Raw genomic sequence first — 22,869 nt, 5'->3', positions numbered from 1 at the left:
ACAATCCTCCCATTACCTTACCTTTCACATTATACTCACATTAAAACAGAAAACTGAAGCCACCCTGTAGTATCGACGTCACTTGACCAAATTAATCAGCCACGAAAAGAGCAGTTTATTTCCCAGCTGCCAACAATGACCACTATGTCCACAATGAACAAGAAAGACGGTAAAACATTCCTGTGCAAGCTTTTGTTTTTTCCTCTGCGGTGTATTTATGGACCATGTAATGTTTCTTCTGTTTTTGAATGGTAATAGTGTACTTTTCATGAAATAAATCTGGGGAATTTTGTTCCAATCTTACTTGAATTGATTGATTGATTACATCTGTAATCTAAATTTGTTTGATACAATAAAATGTTTAAATTGGTGATTTTCTTCCTTTTTTTTCTTTCACCCTTCTCCAGGCACAGTCTATGAATTTTGCACTCACTCAAGTTAAAAGCATGTTTGACAATCAGAGTCAGCCTGATGTCCGCTCTCAACTATTTTTAGCGATCCAAAGCACGTAAACCAGGATCTGCTTCCCCATTAAAACGTCAAAAAAGAGGCATGTGAGGGTAGCGTCTCCAAAAACTTCATTGCATCACTGGTCATGTGTTTAGTAGATGTTGACTTTGACTTGATCCTAAAAATAGGCTCTCTGTCTATAAATAATTCAATGTACTCAGAGCTGCGAGCATAAAACACATACATTTTTCATACACAGGACTGGTTCTCACAAATATATTTTGTACCACTGCAGCAATTTAAGCTACATGTGATATCAATACTTCCAGTTGCCGTTTACTGTTAAACAGCCTGTGTGAGGTTGATGTATTGTAAATTATTAGTATGTTGCAGGAGTCCCTGAGAGTAAAAGCCCAAAGGAGCAGTTTTGATGGATCAGGGCGAGAAACACTGATCATAACTTTTAGATTGGTTTGAGGAATAAATCTACACCATAAGAAATGTAGGATATCATAGTGTAAATATATGGTTATTTTGCTTTTAATGTCGCAAATGCATCACAATATGTGTTTTAATGACGAGGGTGTAATATTGTTTTACTGATTTTATTTCATTTATAGCTATTTCCTATCATGCACCTTTTGACATTTACAGACACCCAGTTGACTTGAGTTTGTCCTCACTGTCCTGAGATGAACTGAAGTTACAAACTGCTTAAAAGAAAGCTGTTAAAATATGAAATTGGAGTTTGAAGCTGAATCCTCTGGGCAATCCTGGAGACAATTATTTCCCTTTGCTCTACAGCTCCTCCAGCTGGGAGAGCAGAGAACTGAAATAATTGTTTTACCAGCCATGAGACAGATTTTAAAGGTCTATCAAAAGTCACTTTTAAGTTGCATTGTGGGAGGTGGGAAGATATCAGGGTATTTAAAGGTATTAAAGATTTAATATGTAGGAATTCTGAATTAAAATGTATTAAAATGACTAGACCTTTGTTATATATTTAGCTGAGTTGTGTAGTTACATTATCACAAATGTTTCCATCAATGTTCAGATGCAGAGAAATCCACAAGTTTATTCGAGGTAACTCTGTCTCTACTTCCGGGATAATGAAATTGGCAAATGTTATTAATTGTTACTTTTATTATATTCTGGGCCTTTTAATGGCTTTCTGAGACAGGGCAGCTGAAGAGTGACAGGAAATAGGATGGGGGGGGGGGGGGGGGGGGGATGACATGCGGCAGTGTGCCGGAGGAAGGATTCAAACCCTGGGCCGCTGCTGTGAGAACAGTCTCTGTTCACAGTGCACAAACTGTTCCAACTGAGCTACCATGGTGCCCTGCAATGGTAGTTTAATGATGTATTCGCCACAAGCAAAGCAAGTTTGACTGCAGGATCATTTGTGTTTATTCGTATTACTCACACCCATCTGCCCAAGACAGCAGCATTGTGGTTGTTTACTTGTATTATTTTACAGTCACAGATTTGCCAAAAAAAAGTCACTGAACATCCCAGCCTTATAATGAATCAAAACAAAACAAACAGTAACATATTCACAACGTTTATTGCATGGTTAAATGATTTGTATACAGTTCAAACTATTAAGGGTAAAATGTTCCTTACAAGTGTGTAGGTGGCAATTTAAATTAATAACATGCACTATACTGTATAACATGACCAGCATGTACACTTTGCATTTAAATTATCATAGTACACTACACTTAAAATAAGACATGAGGACGTTTCTGTGAATATGCTGCATCTTACCTTGGGAAGATGATGTTAACATTAAACCCCTCCTCTGCCTCCCCTCCCCCTCCACCTCCTCCTCCTCCTCCTCTGACTCCCTCAGTCATTGTATAAGAAGTGACTCAACAATAACCTCAGTTAACCCTTGTAGATATTCTATGAAAGAAAGCACATAGATGACGTCCCATCTACTGTTCTTTAGCCATGGAGGGGTCTTGCAGGGATTTCTCTGACGAATCGTCTTGTCTGGATCTCTGCTCTTTTGTCACAGCGGGGTCTGAAAATCCTGGAGGATATAGGGGTTTGGAAGAGACATTGGAAAATTTTGGTAAGCTGAAAGGGAAACAATATCTGTATCTGTTGATCTCCTCATGAGATCACTGCAAAATGAATGTAGATAACAAATCAAATCAGGGAGGCTGAGCACATTTATGGAGCAAAGTGGCTTTGTCCCTGCCAAAAAAAAGATGTTTTATTCTGAGTTTGCAGAGCTTGTCAAACTTTCCATAGGTGATCATTTTGATTCTGAATTGCTGCAGAATATTACAGTAGGTCGTAAAGCCATTTATCACGATTGTTATGTGGTGAGCCCTGCTATGAATTTGTAGAAAATTGAGACTATAAACACAATTAAGTATCAAATTAAGATCCACTTAACACATTTTACCTCAACATATATTTGTGACGTTACACTGTGGATACAGTTCATTCATAACAACAAAGACTGAATGAATATACAACGTACCATTGGAGCCACTTTCCTTCCATTTGAGCTTGTTGTCTTCAGTGTGTCGTGTCCAAGTGGAGCGAAAGCTCACTAGCTCAGCTGTGATGTGGGCGAGACTCCACTGCAGACCTCTTGAGCTCTCCTTCCACAGATTACTGTTGAGATATAACAGTCATAGGAATACTTCTGTTTCTGTTTAACTCTTAGTAACCTTTCTTTCTTTAAAAAAAATCTTTCTGTCTTTAAATAAAAAGCCAGCAGCCAGTTAAGCTTAACTGAAAGGCTGGAAGGAGGGGGCACAAAGCCAGACCAGCTAAATGTAGTGAGGCGTTGAAATTGATCCAACTGGTTTACTTGCAAGACCGGCCCTACTCCATCTCCAATTGGTTGCCTTCAGTAGTTGCGTTCTCTACGCTTGACTCAAACTGTGTAGCTACAGTTATGTCTGTTTTTGTTACAGCTCAGATATGGTGGCTTATGAGCTGTAGTTTCCCCAGTAAACACACCGACCTATCCGGCCTTTATCCCGGTCTTCTACTGCTAGGCAGGTGTCTGCAGGGTAGGGTATGCTCTATTAAGGGCCATTCTAGTATTTTACATGCATTTGCCACGTGGCTTGTGCTTATTTTGTTCCCCAGCCATAAACCCCTGCAAAACCACAACTTATCGTTTTTACACTTCAGTCTGTATAACAACAAAACAAATGAGATAAAACACATTTATTAGTTAGTAAGTAAGGATTTTTTTGTTTTACTTTGGAGAGAGTCAGGTTAGCTTTTTCCCCTCCACAGCATGATGTATTACATATGTACTGGACACTGGACTACAAGATGATCTGTTCATTTAAGGCCAAAAAAACACATTAGTGTTTCTCCTGTTGGCCTTCACCAATAGACTTTACATTGGAAATACAAAGGTGTTTACTTTATCTTGTTTGCAGTTAGTTAGGTAGTGTATGGTGACAATGCTGAGTTGCCACTGGGACAAGCAAGGCTGAGCGGCAGTGCCATATCCAGCTCCAGCAACTGTAATTCATGGTTTCCAGTCTTTGTGCTAAAGACAAACGTACCAGTGTTCTTTTCCACACAATACAAGCCTCGTCTGTTTATTACCTGTGTCTGTTGCAGGGGTCTGGTGGACCTGGGTTCTCCTCCACCAAAGGAATAACAATCTTTTCAGCCATGTCTGTCAGCAGGGAGAATGTAGGATACACAATGAAGTCTATGAAACCTGCAAGAGCAGAAGATGCTGTATCAATATGTGAAAATTGATCATTTCTGAGCTGCATTAATGGGATTGTCTTCTTGTTTATATTGTACACCGGCAAAGAAATTCGACTGTAATTCAGGCATAAGAGAAGAAATAGAGTATAAGTTGCTGTTATGAGGGAAGATTTTTAGCTGGTGTGTATTAATTCTTTATGTATGCATGTTTTCACCTTTTATATCTGTAGTTTTACAGCAACTTCTTAACTAAGCGTTAAATCTCTTTAATAGAATATCAGTGAAAATAGGACTGAGAGAAAGAAACAGGTTTTGGAAAGTTTTGAGAGACATACCGATCTGGGACTCGGCTACCAGGGTGCTTTTTCGATCACACAGAGGAGAGAAGGGCAGGCCGAGCTCCGCCTCTCTATCACCCTCACAAAGATAGAAAGAGAGCGAGAAGATATCTTAAAGGGCATCCCACACATCGCCTGAAAATAACTTTTTAAAGGTTATTTGACTCCAACACTCGCCACCTGAGGCTTTAAGATTGTTCAAAGAAGACCATACAAGAGCTCTTGTGTTTTTAAAGAAACACAACAAACATTAAAGAACCTTTGCAGAGAGATTTCTCACATTTTATTCTCAAAAAGAACGAGGCTGCCCAACACCTCTGGTCTGTTTCCTCTACAAGTCCAGGCAGTGAAAACAGAGGAAAGAGGATAACATAGAGTACCAACCTCGCAATATCAGCCAATTCTGTCATTGGCATCTGGCAAAGCTCAAGAGGCACTTGCTTGAAAATAATTGGCATAGGTTGTGGGAGTGTGATTGACAGTTTTCTTCTCAGAAACTCAGACATAAACATAAACACTTCCTACACCCGATGCAATGATTGGCTCTCATGCTGAGCTGTCATTGTTCAGTCAAAATGAAAGGAGTTGCAGAAATATGCTTCATTTGATATCTATAATGCATAATCTTAATAAGTTGTCAAGTTTAGTAGTTGTTCAGTAGCTTTTAATCATACCTCATGATCCTTATCAGTAAGATGTAGATTTTCAAATAATTATTTTCTTCTAAGATATGTTGGCTTAGCAAAAACATCCAATTCCACGATTCCACTCCATCTGCTAATGATGATCATGTTTTGTTTTTGAAAGCATGAAAACAGCTAAAGAACCCCGAAGCTCTCATTTGCAAAATCCTCAAAAAACACAGAGATATTATTCCAAGAAATCAATTATACATGATGAGTGATACTCTCCGAGCATGAGAGACACAGATGTCATGTTCAGAGAATATCCAACTCTCAGTATTAGACCATTTTTATACCACTAGTGACGTGAATCTGGAGTTCACGTCATCCCAGATTCTGTAGAAATAACAAACATGACAAAAATGAGATGTATCTGGCAACTCAGTATACGTCGTCATGAAGTATGAGGAGTCTATATTTGCCCTTGTATGGTGCATAAAGACAAAACTCAGATGCATATCAGAAATGGTCCATATTCTCCAGAGAGTCTAGGAGATATCCGATCATATTATTTCTAGATTCGGGTGAAAGACTTATTAAAGTTGGTAAGATAACCTGCAGTTTCACTGCTGTAGTGCTGCAGGTTACTAACTTTAAATGCTCAGTAACAAGAAGTCAATACACCAGACTCTCAGAACATGAACACACTATCCAAACACCACATAAATACTTTCCACTAACAGCAAACAGTTATCATAATAATTCAATTACTGGTCCTTGTTCACACGATGCACATAACAAATTCAACTCTATTATTCATAATCAATTTTGGCTTGTAGAGTGAGGAAATTAAACCAAATAAAAGCTAAGCTTTCACAATCTTCTTTTAGCTTTAATTATGTTATTACAAATATTGTTTCAAAAGGTCAAGAATGAACTTCTAGCCTCATTTTTTTAATCAGGTTTGGGAGTTTTGAAAGGTAACATCACCATTTCAACAAGATTAAATGGTTTGCTTCAATCGATTCTTAAGGAATTTTGTTCCCGGAATTGAATCTCGTCTCAAATATTTGAGCTCGTAAGCTCCAGTGTGGCAACAAAGAACATGTTCAAAGAAACGTTTCAAAGAGATTTTCCTCTCTTTTCCTCTCTCTGACTGTCTCTGCTTCATACCCGAGGTGCTATTTATGTTGTTTTCTTTAGCTTTGACGTAGAAAACCTCTTTGAAGGTTTCCCACTCGCACTCTCAGACTGATGATGAGTCATTTACAAAAACTGTTGAGCTGTTATTAGGAGTCCAACCTTTGACTCATCAATCAAGCAAAGATAACAGATCAAACCGGTCAGATAGGCATTGAAGGTGAGACATGAAAGAGCAGCAGAGCCTGAGAAGAAATGATCTGAGAATATGTGAAGGTAATTCTTCTCTTTCTAATACGTCAGTGGAAATGTTACACATGGGATTTGTACTCACAGTGAGACTTCACAATACAAACACAAAACAACATTACATAACTAAGAATGAACAAATCAAGAATAAATAAATGAATACAAACATAAATATAAATATAATATATAAATATTTTTTATATCTATATAAATAAATTTGAGTTCAGTTTTCAGTTTTATCTCAACACTGTGCTTATAGTCTGGTTAGGTTAAGCCCCAAAACCACTTGGTTGGCGTTAGGAATGGATCATGTTTTGGCTTAGACCACGTGTTTCAAAAGTTGTCCCGGGGTGTTCTAGTTTTGTTGATGCTTAAAGGAATAGTTCACTCTTTTTGGGAACAGGGGCATGTCCCTGAATTCTCATTGGCCACCCCAAGTGCCACCCCATTATTCCTCAAGTGTGATTGGCTACCTGCCCAGTGAGAGGTGGGACGTCAACTATTTGAGTATTTTTATAATAACTATTTTCATTTGTATGTAACCTACTTTTTTATGGACTTGAAAGTCTGGAAGCTTTATATTATATTTGTTTGGTCCCACTGTTGTCTTGTGATGAAATCTTTTAAATGCACTTATTGTAAGCCACTTTGGATAAAAGCATAATTTATGCAGAAGTGGATTAAAACAGGGGACTTTGAGAAGACCACTGCCAACAGCATCTTTTGACCATTCAACCTGACCAGTTGGACCGCCCCAGGGAGGAGAGGATGAGAGCTGGGATAAGACTCGTGCTAATCCAGGTTGGATTTGAGGCTATATCTGGCTAATGCAGGGAATTGAAATGAATGAAATAGGACTCAGCTGGCCAGACAACGGGGAAATCAGAGACTGTTGTTCCCACATCTTTACAGAGACCTGACTCTGGAGGTACCAACTTTAATGTCATTATGCAGCCCTGTGTTGTATAATGACAAATAAATTACCTTGTTACTGCACAATAATCTACGTGACTGATGCCAGCGCTAAGAAAGAGAAGCAGAGACACAGTCAGACTGTCAGTTCAGGTCTATTAGAGTTCCTACCTGCCTGAAAAACTCCTCCATCAGCGCTTTGGTCCAGCGAGAGTGCAGCGCCCAGGGCTTGGATGGATGGCTTATGTCAGCAGTGTGTAGTAACAGAGACAGAGCTTTGGGCTTGTCAATCCTGTAAGAGAAAGCACGATGCACTTTGTTGCTTTGTTTTTTCTGTTGTGCATCTCAGACATGCCTAAAACGCAGACTGGACAGCGGCCAGCGTGACACTAATTTGCCTGCCTGTGCCTCTGTGTGCAGGAGGTTTTATTCAACTGCTCCTCCGAACACTCATCTGATGACCTCTTGATTATGCAGCGCGACGTGAGCGGCAGTCTATTAGTGTTACCGTTCTTGTTGTTGTAGACAGGCCTTCATCGCTTTGACTTGGAGTAGGTGGGATGACATGTCTGTGGACAACACCATCTCTATAACAAGTGACCGCAGCTCCCTGTAAACAAAAACACACAGACACACAGCTGATCTTGGCTTAGGGGAAGGAGCTGTATGAAGTGAAAATGGCAAATAGGACACAATGGGGTTGTAGGTTTCCTGATGGATTTTCTTGTTCCCATGGTAACACTGACTGCAATAAAAGCCTGTTACAGCATGCTGCTGGTGTTTATCTTTGGTGATATCTGCAGAGCTCTCCTATGAATAACAGTCACATACTGTATCTGTGATATGTGAAGTCTGCATGAAAATACAAACTGTTATTTTTCTTCACAAACTGTGAAGCATTGCAGAAACTGATTAAATACAGGGAGAAAATGAACTTATATCAATTTAGTTTTACATCTCGGTTAATATCCATTAACCATGGTTCACTTATTTTGTTTTTTTACCTTCATATAAACGTTACACATGACATTGATAAAGAAAATGGAAAAATACAATGATACTAGCTCCCTGACAACATCTCTGAATCACAGGAAGCCCATAGTGACTCAGTCATATCTCACTGCTGTTCGTAAATGAGTCACCAAACAGTAATAGTAATGTGATCCTTTATTGATTCCTGAAGGAGAATTTGTTCTTAAGAGATCAGAGGTCAGCAGAGGAGCAGCTGTGTAGCTGGTGAGGACTCAAAGCCTCATTTAAGGACAGTTCAAGCTGAGCAGATGATTATCATCAGGGGTCTTTGTCCCCCGCTGTCAATATGTCACCCTGTTGCCCCAAGCCCTTTCAAGTCCATCAACACAATCATACCCCTTTATTTAGATTTTAAATGATAAAGCAGCATTATTCTATATTTTTCTTATAGTTTGTTCCAACTTTTCTTCCCCCAAATCCATTTTTTTCTTCAATAGTTGTCAATCTTTAAAAACAGGTCACACATTTTTTAAAAACAGCTAAATAGGTGCTGCAGCACTGTATTCACCCTCTGTTTAAGCTCCTGTCTCTTTAAGGCCCCCCTCCTGCCCAGTCTCCTCTGATTGGTCAGCTCACACACACCAGAGCCAGCACTGCTAACAACAACAGAGCAGCTGTGCTGAATTAATTCTTAGTGCCAAACTAGCAGCTGGGCATTAATTACACAAATGTGTGACATGGTGACATAGTGTGATGTCACAAAGTCACAGAATTAAAGGGGGGACTACTGACAAGGCGTTTCAGGAGCAGTGTTTTCTGCGGGAGAGAGGAGCTTCTGTTGGTGCAGAGTTTGATCATTTTGACTTTCAAGATCTTTTACATACACAAGATCCTTTATTAAACACTGAAGGAAAGGAAACAAAAAAAAACATAATAGGTCTCCTCTAACAGTGCAGCAGCAGGATGTTGTATCTGGGATTGACTCAAAATAAACTACAGTGCCCATGTTCATTGTAATTAAGGAACTCAGTGTAACACTGAGGCTCATTAATGTGCTCTGCTTTTGGACAATGGAGTACAATGGCACAAAGAAGTAAGCTATATTTGGCTTTGGCTACACACACGCTAATACTTGTTAAGAGGATCAGTTCATTCTTGTTTTTTCTTCTTTTCATTGGATTTGTTGACAACAAGAAAAACACAGAATATTGCTTTATCCTTTGGAAATGCTGTGAGCTCACTGCAGAATGTGTTGTGACTTTTTTTTTCTCCAAACCTTGACAGTTTGTTGCCCAACATTTCTAATTTCTATTTCAGTGAATTTTCAGATGACCTTTGTGGCATTCAGCTGTGAAGTCACGTAGGTGGAGAGCAGTTTTACAGTACTGCTGAAAAGAGCACTTCATGTATTTTGTTCAGAATGGGCTGGGTCTATTGGTTTATTGAGTTAACTTTAGTAACTCTGCCTCGTCTAAGATAGATTTTTCTCTCTGTAACCCTTTGATAGCTGGTAGAAAACACAGAATCATAATGAAGCCGTTACTCTTCGATTATATGGATGTTTACCATCATGTATTGTTCACGTAATTTAACCATTTACCACCAAGAACGAAATAAACAAATGCTCAGAATCTTTGAGAGCTCCCATAAAGTAATCTGAGTAACGATTTTCTATAAAAAGGACAGCTCCTCAATGTCTCAATGTGAAACAACAATACACAACACAGATGGTAAAAATGCTGTCGTCTTACATCCATTCCTCTCTTGTCAAATTAGTGAAGATGTTCATTTGGTCGTCCTGCAGCAGGCGAAACGCTGCACTCAGGTGATGACTTTCTTGTACCGACCGGTCGTTGTAGATCAAAGCAAACTCTGACCTGGCAGACAGAAAAAACAGGGAAAACAGTGTGAGGAAAGTGGAGCTGCACAGTTCTGGGGTGGTTCGGAGAGGAAGAGGTGAGAATGAGATAAAGTCCTCAGGGAGTAATTCAAGCATGAGGACTGTAGGTCTGTAATGATGAATTTAAGAGTGGTGAAGAGGGAATGGGATGTGATAAAAACTGGCACCATGTGGGCATTGATGACTCAGTACAGCAAGTTAATTAACTAATTTCTAAATCAGGCATCTTGTGTCCACACATTTGCATAATGTACATAACTTATAAAAGGGTAGAAAGTACAGAAAAAAAGTTTTCCAATCAGTGGTTATTTTAGAGCTTACGCCAACCGATCCCAGTTAACCCAAAAGTCGCCAGGATAACATGTTGGCAGTGAATGTTTCTGCAAACCACTGTTACATACACATTTACACATGCCACAGGCTACGTACCATATTGATTTTTCTACAACACATGTCATATCACGTAACACATAACAATACATGTGTATGACCTTAGGGTCGTATCTGCCAAGCTAGTAATCACAGTTCAAGACTGTGTTTCAAAATTTCTGAATGTGAAACCACTGGATAATTCTAAGGAGACAATTTCTGAAACAAGTGGTTTAAGCCAAAACATGAACCATTCCTAACGCCCACCAAGTGATTTTGGGGCTTAACCTAACCAGTGAATGTCACGAGATAAAAACTGAAAACTGAACTCAAAGAAATGCAATATTATGTACGTGTTAATGCAATATTAATTATGTAAAATATCTGTGGTTTGCAGAAATGTACTGAGCCCACAGTTATTCTTGTAATTGATTGCTTGTCCTTGATTTTTCTATGATGTTTTCTCAGAGGTTTGATGTGTTTTTTATATATTATATATGCTGTGGTTTTATGATTCAGTGTAAGTGACCCCCAGAATCTGCTTCTCTTTGACAGCTATTAGAAAGGGGGCAGGCAGTTTAAACACCTACACTTCCACTGCCTCTTCTTGCTCTGATAAAGACAAAATCATTATTTGCTGTACAAAGCTCTTAGTATAACAGTGGGGTCCAAATCTCATCTCAACAGATCTGATCAGATTTGTGTTTCTTTTTAAGAATACTTGCCTGTAGACAAATCTTTGCTAGTTCAGCTGAGCTCCGGTGCTTTGGCTAAAGGATTAAATCCAGCAGTTAATTGTAATTAATGAGCTCTTTAGAAATTGAACACTGTTTGATTTTACCCTATAATTGCCAGGAAATTATATATTCATGAGGAACGTTTATATGAATCTAGACTCACTTCATCAGTTTCTTTTTAGAAATATTTAGAAACCTGTAATCGTCATGCTCCTATCATTTCAACTTCTTTTACTTGTGTTTTGTGTGTTATCCATTAAACCAGCCCTTTTCCCAGTGTTCTTCTCAGCTCAGGTCAGCTTCATCAGCTCCATCCCTGCTCTCTTGTATCCCCTACTCATTCCCCTCACCCATGTTTCTCCACCTCTCTCTCACCTGCACCTCCTCGCCTCATTTGTTTTGTTTGTATTTAAGTCCTGTCTTTAGTTCAGTCTCTGTCGAGTCATGTTGTGTTTGCGTGTTGCTGCTGTTGGTTTTGAATAAAACTTCATCCATTGATCTTCCCGCCTGCCGTCTCCTGCATTTGAGTCCAACTTCTTCCGTCTCAGCGTGACAGTAATACCAATTAAATAAAGCATAGACATAAAATACGCCATGATAAAGGGGTTTTTACTTTAGTACCTTGAGTCTTTTGGGAAACATGTCTCCTTTTTTACAGTCACACATAGAAACTTTGATTGCAATGACATCTTGTCCTGCAGAATCTTGTACAGCCTCAGTCAGAGCTGCAAAGCTTTGAGGATCCCCACGCTGCACAACATGAAGCTATTTATCGAGTCACATTTTGGCAAAATGTTGAGAAACAGGCGGACAGTGGAGATGTGCCTTCTGCTGCAGGAGTTTTTTTTTTTTTTAAACTTGGATCAGTTATCACTAACATGAATTGAAGCCAGTGTTCTTTATGAAGTAAAAAACAACAAAGCCTGGGCCAGCGTGGTTGGGGTACAACTTTAAGCTAGATGCAATGTTTAGTTTCTGTAACTAAGACATGTTCTCTAATGTGGACAGTAATAATTCCCAGAATAAATCATGATGATGATGATGATGATGATGGGTGCCAAGAGACTGCGTTCTTCAGCCCTCCTATGTGGAAAATCAACATCTAAAAATACTGTGTTCCCTCCATGAAGATGTGTTTGCTTTAGAGCGCTCTCTCCCTCTCTATTTCTAAAATGGCACAAAGGCCTGAAGAAACACCATCCTACTATTTCTACGTTCTCTGACATCTCTTACTATTTTACACTCTCACAACAGGATGTATCCAGTATATATACCGTAACAAGACAGGGTTAATAAAACATGAATCAGAAAAAGACCTTACTTTGTGTGGATGTGAAAGTTGTTTGTGGTTCCCGTGTGTTCGTAGTCATGGATGGCTGCAGCGAACAGTGATGCCATCACCTCCAGCTCTGTCAGCCAGTGCTTGATAGACAGATGAGACAAAACAAATGGGTATGAAAACATAATTAACGTGTAGCAGGGTGCACACACTGTACTGTGAGGAGAACAGTTTGTAATGTCAAAAAAACCTGCAAAACCAAATTTTAGCTTTGCAGGTTCGCAGATCTGATGAATAAAGGTCAGCAGATTAAAAGTTAGGAGTATATTCATCCTGAGGGGAACGTGGATGTGTGTACCACATTTCATGGTAATCCTTCCATTAGCTGTTAAAACATTTCACTCAAACTCCACAAATGTCATGGTGGCACTAGAGGGGTTGACCAAAGTCATTAGGCTGAATCCTCTGGGGACCATGAATGTCTGCACAAAGTTTTTAAGGCAATAAATTAAATAGTTGTCAAGATTTAAAAAAAATACTCCCTCTAACACGGTTAAAAACATTAAATGAGCCACATCTTTGCACTGGGTATGTTCTTTAGTAGTTTTAATACTGTCATGGCAATGGCGGTGCATGCAGATGCAGAGCCGATGACGAGGTGGACTCTGTGTTTACGTCACTGATGCATGGTCCTCAAACAAACAGACTTTACCCGATATTGAACTTTAAATTTTGAGATGACAACCATATTATTATTGCTTCATCCTGAAGAAGCATACTGGCAGCTTGACACATTATTGTTTTCAATCTTTCAAGGAGGTTTGTTGTCAATCAGGACAATACAAAAAAAAAAACACCAGCCTAATCCTTTAAAAAAAAAAATGGCGTGACGCATTTCACCACAAATCTGATTAATAAGTGAGCCCAGTTTACCACGAGTCCAGATCGCAGCAGCAGGCAGTGCAGAGTCTGAGTCACATCGGCAGCATGAACATGGCTGTGGTAGGGGTTGCTGTGTTTGCAGTATCCTCTCTCCAGTGCACACAGGAACTCAGTCAGGCACGAGATGGGGATCTGCAAAGTGTATTACATAATCATCATAGTCTAGCTTGTGTTTAAAAATCCATGGTTCACAACGTTTGAGTCAACAATAAAAGCTACAACAGCCTGTCACGGCCTACAGTATGATGCGTGTGACTTTTGCACACATAATTTATCATTTCATTGTTCTTCCAAACGCCACAGATTGATAATAAAACCCATATGCCTGATTATATCTGCACATTACAACACACATTTCCCACAAAAGTAAAGTCAAGGGTAGTAATAATCACATTAAAGTCAAATTTTGTTTCCACAGCACCGACATTCTTGTATTTCTATGATAACATATTGTATAGAAGGTGCACTCTATATACCGTGCAATGAAATCTAAAGATCAAAGACCTTAAAACGGCTGTTGAGCCCATATCTCGTGATCAGCTCAAAGAACAGAGTTCGTAGTGCGTGATCGGAGCTGGCTGAGTTCAGGGCAAACACGTCAAAGCTCCAGCGGTCAACATCCTGAGGAGAAGGAGAGGAAAGTGACTGTGTTATTGATGCATACTTGTGGTTTGTGTACGATCCCTTTTGTGATGTCCGATTTATTGCACAAACACACGACGCACAGTGAGATTTACGATCGGTGGAGGCTTACCCTGAGGCAGTTTACGACCGCCGCAGGTTGGTCTGGCATGGCTGCCGTGTAGGCCCTCTTGAACATCCTGGAATAATGAAATGTTTATGTTGAGTTCAGTTAAAGTTCAGATGTTGACACTGTGCAGCGAACTCGTCTCAGGAGCTGTTTATATAAATCCTCCAAAGTCCCTGTCCCCTTTGGAAGGATGTTTTAAAGACAAAAGGAGGCTAATGTTTCACGGTCCAGTGCAGCTGTCTGTGTTTTCTGTGGCTGTGATTCTAACAACAATCTGTGAGCCTTTAATAGAGTTATAGGTTGGATGGTGAAATCAGTCATTTACGTGACAATTTTATAACATTCGATGATCGCTTCCTAATTTTATTGTATTTAAGTCTCGTAAAAAAAAACATATAGCTGTGTGACTGGTGCTGTTAAGCTTCACTGAATGTCCAAATAGAGATGAAATGAACGTATGTGTTGTTTGACCTCTCCACAAATATCCCAGCCTGCACGGCGTGCACGATGCTGCGAAACTTGGGCTTCTCGTCTGAGCGTCGTACAGGCCGTCGCACCCTCTGGGTAAAGGTGGATGCCAGCCAATCAGTGACCTCTGAAGGCACGCCGTCTGACTGCAGCTGCTGGAGGTCGTCCTCAGACTCCAGACACTGCCTGAGAGGAGAAAAACAAAATGCAGTATGAGTAACATGCCATTTTTTCCCTTTTTACGTGTGATTAAATGCCGACTCTTGACACAGCAAAAAAAAAAAAGTGAGGTGATGCAGTGTTAAGAGCAAGCAAGTCCCATTTGGCAGCAGGTCAAGGTGGATGGATGGGTCAAACACGGTCTTTAACGGAGGAGACTGCTTTTGTGTCCCGTGTGAAACCAGAAGTCAAAATGAACTTTTTTTAAATTCCTGTCTGCAGGTTACTAAAACAGAAACAGACAACTTTTCAACTTCCCCTCTTTCAGTGTCTTCCTGTGGTATTAGCGACATGGCTACCGTTAACTGCCTGGCTACTGTCCAAAGCAAAAAAAACAATAATAAGAATCCCAATTTGATCTAAGAAAACTGCAATCTGAGTGCCATAAAAAGGTACAGTTAAACACATAGTCTTGATTCTTGGGGGTTAGAGGAAACACATGTCAAACCCACTGTGACACAACACCAGAGAGCTCTCCATCGGGTCAATGCCCATCTGTTCACTCTTGTTTTACCTCAGTTTCTATATTCTCTCCTTCTTCGCCTTCTTTGCGTCCTCCATCAGCAGGTTATTTTTCTTTTGCAGTTGGATTGGGACTGAGGTCAACAATGCCTCTTCCTGTTTAAGCTGCGTAATGGCTTTCTTTGTGCCACAATTTGGCTTTCGTTTTTGTGGTAAAAATCAAGCCCGCTGGCAGGCTGAGTAAAAGCCAGACTTAAGGGAACTGCTCCATATGTGGATGTAGTTATTTTTCTATAGCCGTTACACTGTGCAGTCAGTATTCACTTTAGAATAATAAATAAACCCAAAAGTTGTCTATTGCCATTTAAGCAGCCGAATAATGAAAGCTCATATGGGCTTTAAATTATAAAAGGGACATATTCTTGGTGGCCTTGTCGTCTGTATGTCTATTAGCTCAGATTTCCTAACTTTTTATTGGCATCTTGGCACCTCATAATCAGCCTGACTGCCATTGTTAGTGATTCGCGAGGCCTTCGGCAAAGAAAAGTCCATTTAGAATAAATAAAAAGTAAGATCAGTTTGGTGTGGTGCCTCGCCTTCCTCTGAGTGCTCTGCTGTCCTCCCTCAGACCACAAACAGATTAACTGGTGACTCTAAATTGGCCATGGGTGAGAATAAGAATGTGAATGTTCTACAAGTGTTAGCCCTGTGACCTGTGAGTGAACTGGGATACGCTTCAGTCCTCTACTTATTTACCACCCTGCAAGCGATAAGTAAGGACAGATACAATAATGGATTTATATTAAGTCTAATCTTGTTGGAAAACAAAGTTGCTCAGCAGAAAATGTCAACAAAATAGCTTTACAGAATCATATTTTTCTACTTTGTTCTACCTTGATCCATCGAGGTAAACCGCCTCCAGTAAGGACGCCGTGAAATCCAGATTCTTTTTGATTTCTTCAAAGTCGACATCTTTCTCCTCCAGCTGCTTCAGCATACTCCTGAGCCTGGCAGGAAACACAATTTAATTTTATGTGATCATAACAAAATAAAATCCAGTTTTTGGAAGTCCTGAAAATGTCATCTCAAAAAAGAGTTTTGGCGTTAAAGTCTTCACATTAAATCACACGGGGTACAGCAGTAAAAGTTATAGCTCCAGAATAAAGGTCATTTTGAACGTAACGGGGACTTTTGAAAGAAGCTTTGTAAGAACAAATTGTCAGCACTTGTCATTGTCTTGAGTGAGTGGAACAAGGTGCCTTAACAACAGGTTGAGAAACCCTCATGAGAGGAAAGAGTTTGGAAGTGATTTAAGTGCCAGGCTGCCCATAAAGAGAGCCAGTGGCAGAAGGGCATCATTAGTGCCAAATTTTCCATGAGAGGAAAACTTCCCATGGTTGAGGGCTTATGTAACCCACATTTTGACGAAGTGTCCATGAAAAAAAAAGATGTTTTTGAGTTTCTAAGTGTTAGCCTCATTCTGATCCCGTCTGAGAACATGTTGCTCATTCCTGGTTTTGAAACTTTTAATCGAATTACGATCGAGGACTGGCTGGAGGAAATGCGTTTATCTCCTGCAGCGTAATAAAAAGCAAATGCTCTGAGCGTGTGTCACCTACAGTGCAACCCACCTGCAGTGTGTTAATGTAATCTCATCTCAATGATAAATCCAAGCGCTTTCATTGCATTTTAAAGCTCTGATATAACTTTGGACTTTGGCCGTGTGAAAGAAGGATTCATTTGATATGACAACACATTTGTGCTACGGAGAATTTCCCTGAAACATCTTGGTGGGCCGCCCTGTATGGTGCAGTGACCAGAATGATTGTGTTCAGACTGCGCCACGACACGCCGTGGAGCCAACTCCTGGGGATGAGACGCTCACAGCTTTTCAAGTGTTTATCACGCTGGCAGGGGCTTTCAGAAGCTGTCGAGTCACAAAAATAGCATGCATCTGAATGCCACCGCTCACATTCGATCTCAAGTAATCTTTCCGTGATAACACAGTCTTTTTTGTTTCGACTGCTCGCAGCAGAGGAGCTCCTGTCGGGACGTTTACAGGAAATTACTCGTCAAGTGCACTCGTGAAACTTTGTTTATAGAGAGAAATGACAAATCCTCCTTTGGCTCTGACTTTGTTGAATCTACACACTGCATAGTGTCGTCCTTACTAGCATAGCAGGGTGGAGGAGTTTGAATGGCATCAGCTCTGTCAGCAAAAATCTGCAAAAACATTTCTGTTTCCACATTTTATTGAGAAAAAAGAAGAAAACATAAACATCAGATTATATGTTACATCACCATAAAAGTGCAAAGACTTGTCACTTATAGAAATTGGCTCAGATTGGCTCAAAAAAACCCTCTGCAGACACCTTGCAGGTTTTCCAGTTCTGACCCTGCAGACACTGGTGCATCAATGTGTTAACCAAAACAAAACCACATGACCCGTCACCTCTGCAGCACTTTCCTCCCACATCTTGTGCATGAGTAAGATGTGTGTTAGCACAAGCACTTGGAGTGACAAGTGTTTGCTCTCACATGCTGCTAAGTTTAGTCTGGAGGATAATCTTGATGAACCCATGAAATATTTAAAAATCTCCTGCAAATCGAAAATAAAGAGGAAGAAAGAACTCTCAGAAAGGATGCGTGTCAAGGTAAGGATTCACTTCTCATTCTTTGCTGTGCAGAGATCAAGACTGCAGAGATAAAATGTGTCATAAACAATCCACTGAGGGCTGCGGTGTTATCTCTCATCACTGTGCAGGGTGTAGTTTTGACTCACATATTTCCACTGCTGCAGAACAAGAAAACTCCTACAGCAGAAAATGATCCAGACACACTTACTGAACTAAAAAGTGATTAATCATGTTCCTTTAAAAGCATCATTAATAAAGCCCCCAAGCCTAATTTTAAGGCTAAATAGGTAAGTAACTAACTGTGATATAAACTGTACTAATCTTACCTAGAGATGGGGATCTGCAGCCGTTTCTTACGGATTCGCACCAGTTCAGCCATTCCACGCTCAAGCTGTGCGCTAATGGACCCCAGAGTTCAACAAAAAAAACAGTAATAGGATAAAAAAAAAAGGAAAATTATTGCAGAGAGGTAGTAATCAGAAAAAGTTCTCCAAACCACCAACGTAAAACTTTGTGTGTCCTGAGACAGACTTCTGCTTCAACAGCTCTCCCACCCACTTCTGGGGGGACCTACTACACTTCACTCTGATTGGCCGAGCAGGCCTAAACTGTGTCAGTGTGTGTGTGTGTGTGTGTGTGTATGTGTGTTTGAGTGAGTGGGTGTTTGTGTATATGTGTACACCCGTTGTGTGAAGTGTGACTGAGTTGACCTCACTCACTGATGAAGTGTTGACTGCGAGGCTTTCAAGCCGCGTGTACTCAAATCCCAAATGAGAATTTTCCACCGCAGCCACAAACTAGGGGACTACACAGAGAGTCTTTCACTGAAACCCACCAGAGTCACCCGCAGCAAAAACACATAAACAAAGCTTGTCCTCGAAAACCACCCACAACAGCCCCATAGGTTAACTGCTTGTTCTTGATACTGCTGTGTACAGAAAAAAATCTGAGAGGCAGAAAAACAAGGTGCGCTCTGAGATCAATTAAATTTCACTGCTGAAGATGATTCGCCACAAAATCCACCAAACAAAAAGAAAATGATTGCGTTTACAAACACAAAGACTGTAGCGGCAGTTGTGGCAGCTTCCAATCACAATAAAGAGTCAAAATATTTTTACTGAAAATGCCACATCAATAAATGTCAGCTGAGTGTTTCCTGAGCAGCGAGGAGAGTACTTCTGGCCAAAAAAGGAATATTTCTGTACATCCAGACACCAAAAAAAAAAAAAAAAAAAAGGAGACCTACAAGATCAGACAAGACAATGAAAGTCATCCCTAAACATTTTTACAGATATGAGGTTACTAGTCTTTATTTATAGATTATTCATTGTGAGAGCAGTGCGACAACGTGGCTTGGGAAAACCCCTGCCTGCAGTCCGCCTCCCTCCTCGCTCGTCCTGCTGGGTCAGACTGACTCTCATGCTCCCATGCTCTTTGACATGGCACGGCATATTGCAAAAAATGAAGAGAAGTAACATAACGACATGTGATTCTCCATCTCCTGTGTCACTTTGAGCCGTTTTGTTTCCACCAAAAGCAATCTTTGATGCTGTGGAGAAACGAATGATGCTTCACATTCATACTGTGATGAATCTAGTGTCACTTACAGTCCTTAAAAACCTCAGAGCTAATTTCCCTTTGTGTGCTTGCCAGCCTTTTGCTTTTACGCTGTTTTGTTTTCCGCCACTCATCCGTCATCCTCTCAGTCTCCCTCTGATGATGACGAACGAACACCCTCTGATCTCGATCTGTCCACTCGCGGACCTGAGCCCATTATTACTCACAAGCTCTTCACTTCAGAGAGAGAAATCTGACTTTGTGGCACCATTAATCACATCTAAATGCTGCGTGTGTCTGCATGGGAACTGGATGTTCGAGACTCTCGGGGTGCTGAGGGGCACAGAGAGCATCATATTTTGTTTTTACAACAGTTTCTGTTTTACAAGTCAAAGGATTTTTGACTGAATAAAATGGTCGAAGGGTCCAAAGTTTATTATCTCAAGTTGCTCTGGTCTCTGGAATGAACCTCACACCCAACCATCTGGGTTTGATTCAGGGGTTGGTTCATCCCAATTCTGAACAGCATGGACAGCTGAAGACATGCTCGTGCCCAGGACAAGACGATCTCCTCTCATGACCCCGGGCCTGGACAACTGACCCCGTGTCCCTAACCCCCTGCCAGCAGCACTGCTTCTAAAGTATTTGGCTGGGCAAATATTTTTGGTTTATTTTGTTTATTTGAGTTTTTTTACTACCAGCCGAATACAAAGTATGTGGATGGAATCTTGTTTTTGGTGCTCATAGCAACGGAAAATGACATTAAAACTATCAGCGTAACTTCTCTTTCTAAGTTTTGTGACTGCATCTGCTATCACGTTGACAAAATACATCCACAGATAGATTTATGGCTTATAAACACCTGGTAAAGTACTCAAAATCGTTTATGTGTTAGTTCCCGCTACTGGTGGGCCAGGTTGGGTAAAGTGGAGGGGCTATGTCTCTACTTCTGGCCCCCTTGTTCAGACAACGCCCATCTTCCAACTTGACTTTCATTTCAATCTTAACTAGACATCTATAAAGTTTTGTGACTGTATCTTGCACATGTGTAACACCATTGAGCTGACAAAGATCTGTCCACAGACCGACAGTCAGACATATAAACCCACTGAAAATCAACACTGTGTAAGTTTGTGCTAAACATGCAGACCGATGAGGAGGAAACATTACGAACTGACGCTGTCACAGAAAGATAAATAAAGATATTGTTGGCAGGCTGTCGATCGGCCAAGACTCAGATATCTCAACCACTATTGGATGGATTGCCATTAACTTTTGTACAGACATACATGGTCCCCAGGGAATGAGCTACATTCAGGCTGCAGCACAAGTCTCACAATCCAACATCTTTTGCCAATATGAAAAGATAAAGTTTATGCAATACGAACTCAGTCACATGTCCCATGTACAGAAGTAGCAACCATTGCTCCACAAAAAGCCATAATTAAAAAATGTGGTTCTCTTTCTCTTCTTATCCTTGTCCTTGAAATCATTTACTTGCTTCTACTGCACATTGACTCATAATTGACACCAAAAACACTAACTTCAGTAGCCTCCATCCTGACTTCTGTACAACCGCGTGATGTCACGTCCCCCTCAGTATGAATAATCTCTTAACCTTTAAGCTCGCACCATCATCAAGTCAAAATGTTACTTCTGTTCAGCACTCGAGTTCATAAGGAAACGTCTGCAAAACTAGCTTAAGTTGTACTTGTGTTTGGGTTTTTATGCTAATTGGCAAATGTATGCTAACATGCTACACTAAGATAGTGGCCATACAAAACATTTTACCCGCTAGCTGAAAATCAATGTTACTAATGTCATTCTAAGCATGATAGCATCCTGACATTAGCATGTACAGCCTCACAGAGATGACTCTTAGTGTTGTTATTAGTTTTCAAGATGGTCGAAATTTGAATTTGTTCTTTTAATATTTTTTAAAATATATTAAGTTCATGAACACGGTAAACATTTCTTGCACAATATCAGTATATTAGCATTGCAATGCTAACAATGCTAACTATAATAGGTGCTCTTACCGTTCCAGTGTGGTGCTCCATGTCTCCAGACTGAGATGTCTATCAGCTGCTCTGTGTTTCTTGCAGGTTGATGTCATGACCTCTGAACACTGCTGAAAGAGACACACAATGAGCTTCTGTGTGTTACTATAAATCTGTGTGTGATTGTCCTCTGTTTGAACGTGTGTGCGTATATAGTGCTGTAGTTTATGTTAATCCGCGCCGCTCTGTGTTTACACTCTGATACATCTAGTGTTGTGTGTACAGCATGTGTGAGCTTGTGTGTGTGTAATCCTCAGTGTCAGCAGGAGAGAAGTGCTGTGTGCCCAACACAATCAGCAGAGTCTTTATATCAGGAACAGAGTTTCCACCATTAAGAGTCCTCAGTGTCTCGGGACAAGATGCACTGTGGAGGGAATAGTTTGTGTTGCATGCAAACAAGATGAATTAAAACACCCAATAGACACACATAAAACTACACTACTTATAATGACATTTTGGTTTAACTCCACTTATAGTATACAAACATTAATAAATGAGTTATGACATGTTATAATGTAGTTGGACGTATATGCTGTTTAAGGACATTTTAAGTGTTTATTAATGCACATGATTTGTCAACAATTATAACTTCTCCAATAAAGACACGGAGTTTTGTTTTACTATTTATCATTTATTATCTGTTTATACACCAGCCTCCACTTAGGGATCTCCACAGGAGAAGTCTAAACACTTAAAGATGTGATTCATAACATTCAGCCACTAAATAAGTGTCACTCCATCTCCCCCTTCATTGCATTCACGCCACACCGTTGTTGAATCAGCGGCCCCTTCGAGTGTTAACAGTTTGTGCACTAGCTAATATTGCTAATATCTAGCTAATGTTAACTTTCCTAACACTATCTTACATTAATATCGCTAACGCTAGCTACATACAATATGACCTTTAAATCTGCTTACAACTGCATTATAATGTGTTATAAACGTTTATTCATTGTTTATATACTGCTTATAAATTTTAAATAGCGAGCAGGCAAGGAAAAAGTCCCATAAAATCTTAATAACAGTAAAAAGCATTAAGTATCTGACACACAAGGGCCAGCGTACAAGTCTGGTTGGTGCCTAATGGGAAGCATGATGAAATAACA

At 40.1% G+C, this 22,869-nt stretch overlaps 1 protein-coding gene across 1 annotated transcript; it reads right to left on the bottom strand.

Moving 5' to 3' along the window:
• Nucleotides 1-2,337: 2,337 nt before the first annotated feature.
• Nucleotides 2,338-18,525, bottom strand: LOC140998406 (dual specificity calcium/calmodulin-dependent 3',5'-cyclic nucleotide phosphodiesterase 1B-like). Its single transcript, XM_073468690.1, has 14 exons — nt 18,473-18,525; nt 16,404-16,517; nt 14,833-15,015; nt 14,365-14,431; nt 14,115-14,231; nt 13,602-13,742; nt 12,711-12,811; nt 10,135-10,260; nt 7,920-8,021; nt 7,583-7,703; nt 4,485-4,566; nt 4,039-4,156; nt 2,945-3,081; nt 2,338-2,485 (listed from the first exon to the last, which is right to left on the bottom strand). Exons 1-14 carry the CDS (start codon nt 18,523-18,525, stop codon nt 2,388-2,390), a joined length of 1,560 nt encoding a protein of 519 aa, XP_073324791.1. The 3' UTR covers nt 2,338-2,387.
• Between the last annotated feature and the right edge of the window lie 4,344 nt (nt 18,526-22,869).

The sequence above is a fragment of the Pagrus major genome, chromosome 6 (genome assembly GCF_040436345.1).
Source record: "Pagrus major chromosome 6, Pma_NU_1.0".
Classification (NCBI taxonomy): domain Eukaryota; kingdom Metazoa; phylum Chordata; class Actinopteri; order Spariformes; family Sparidae; genus Pagrus; species Pagrus major.
The sequence above is the reverse complement of the archived record's forward strand: the minus strand, read 5'-3'. Positions and strand labels throughout refer to the sequence as shown.

Bases quoted from the DNA above. Each gene is read 5' to 3' on its own strand.
- LOC140998406 (XM_073468690.1), bottom strand. From the start codon at position 18,525: ATGGCTGAACTGGTGCGAATCCGTAAGAAACGGCTGCAGATCCCCATC. The intron at 15,016-16,403 runs GTAGAACAAAGT...TTCTCCTCTCAG, and splicing joins GTTTACCTCGATGGATCAAG to GCAGTGTCTGGAGTCTGAGG. The intron at 4,157-4,484 runs GTATGTCTCTCA...CTGCTCTTGCAG, and splicing joins GGTAGCCGAGTCCCAGATCG to GTTTCATAGACTTCATTGTG.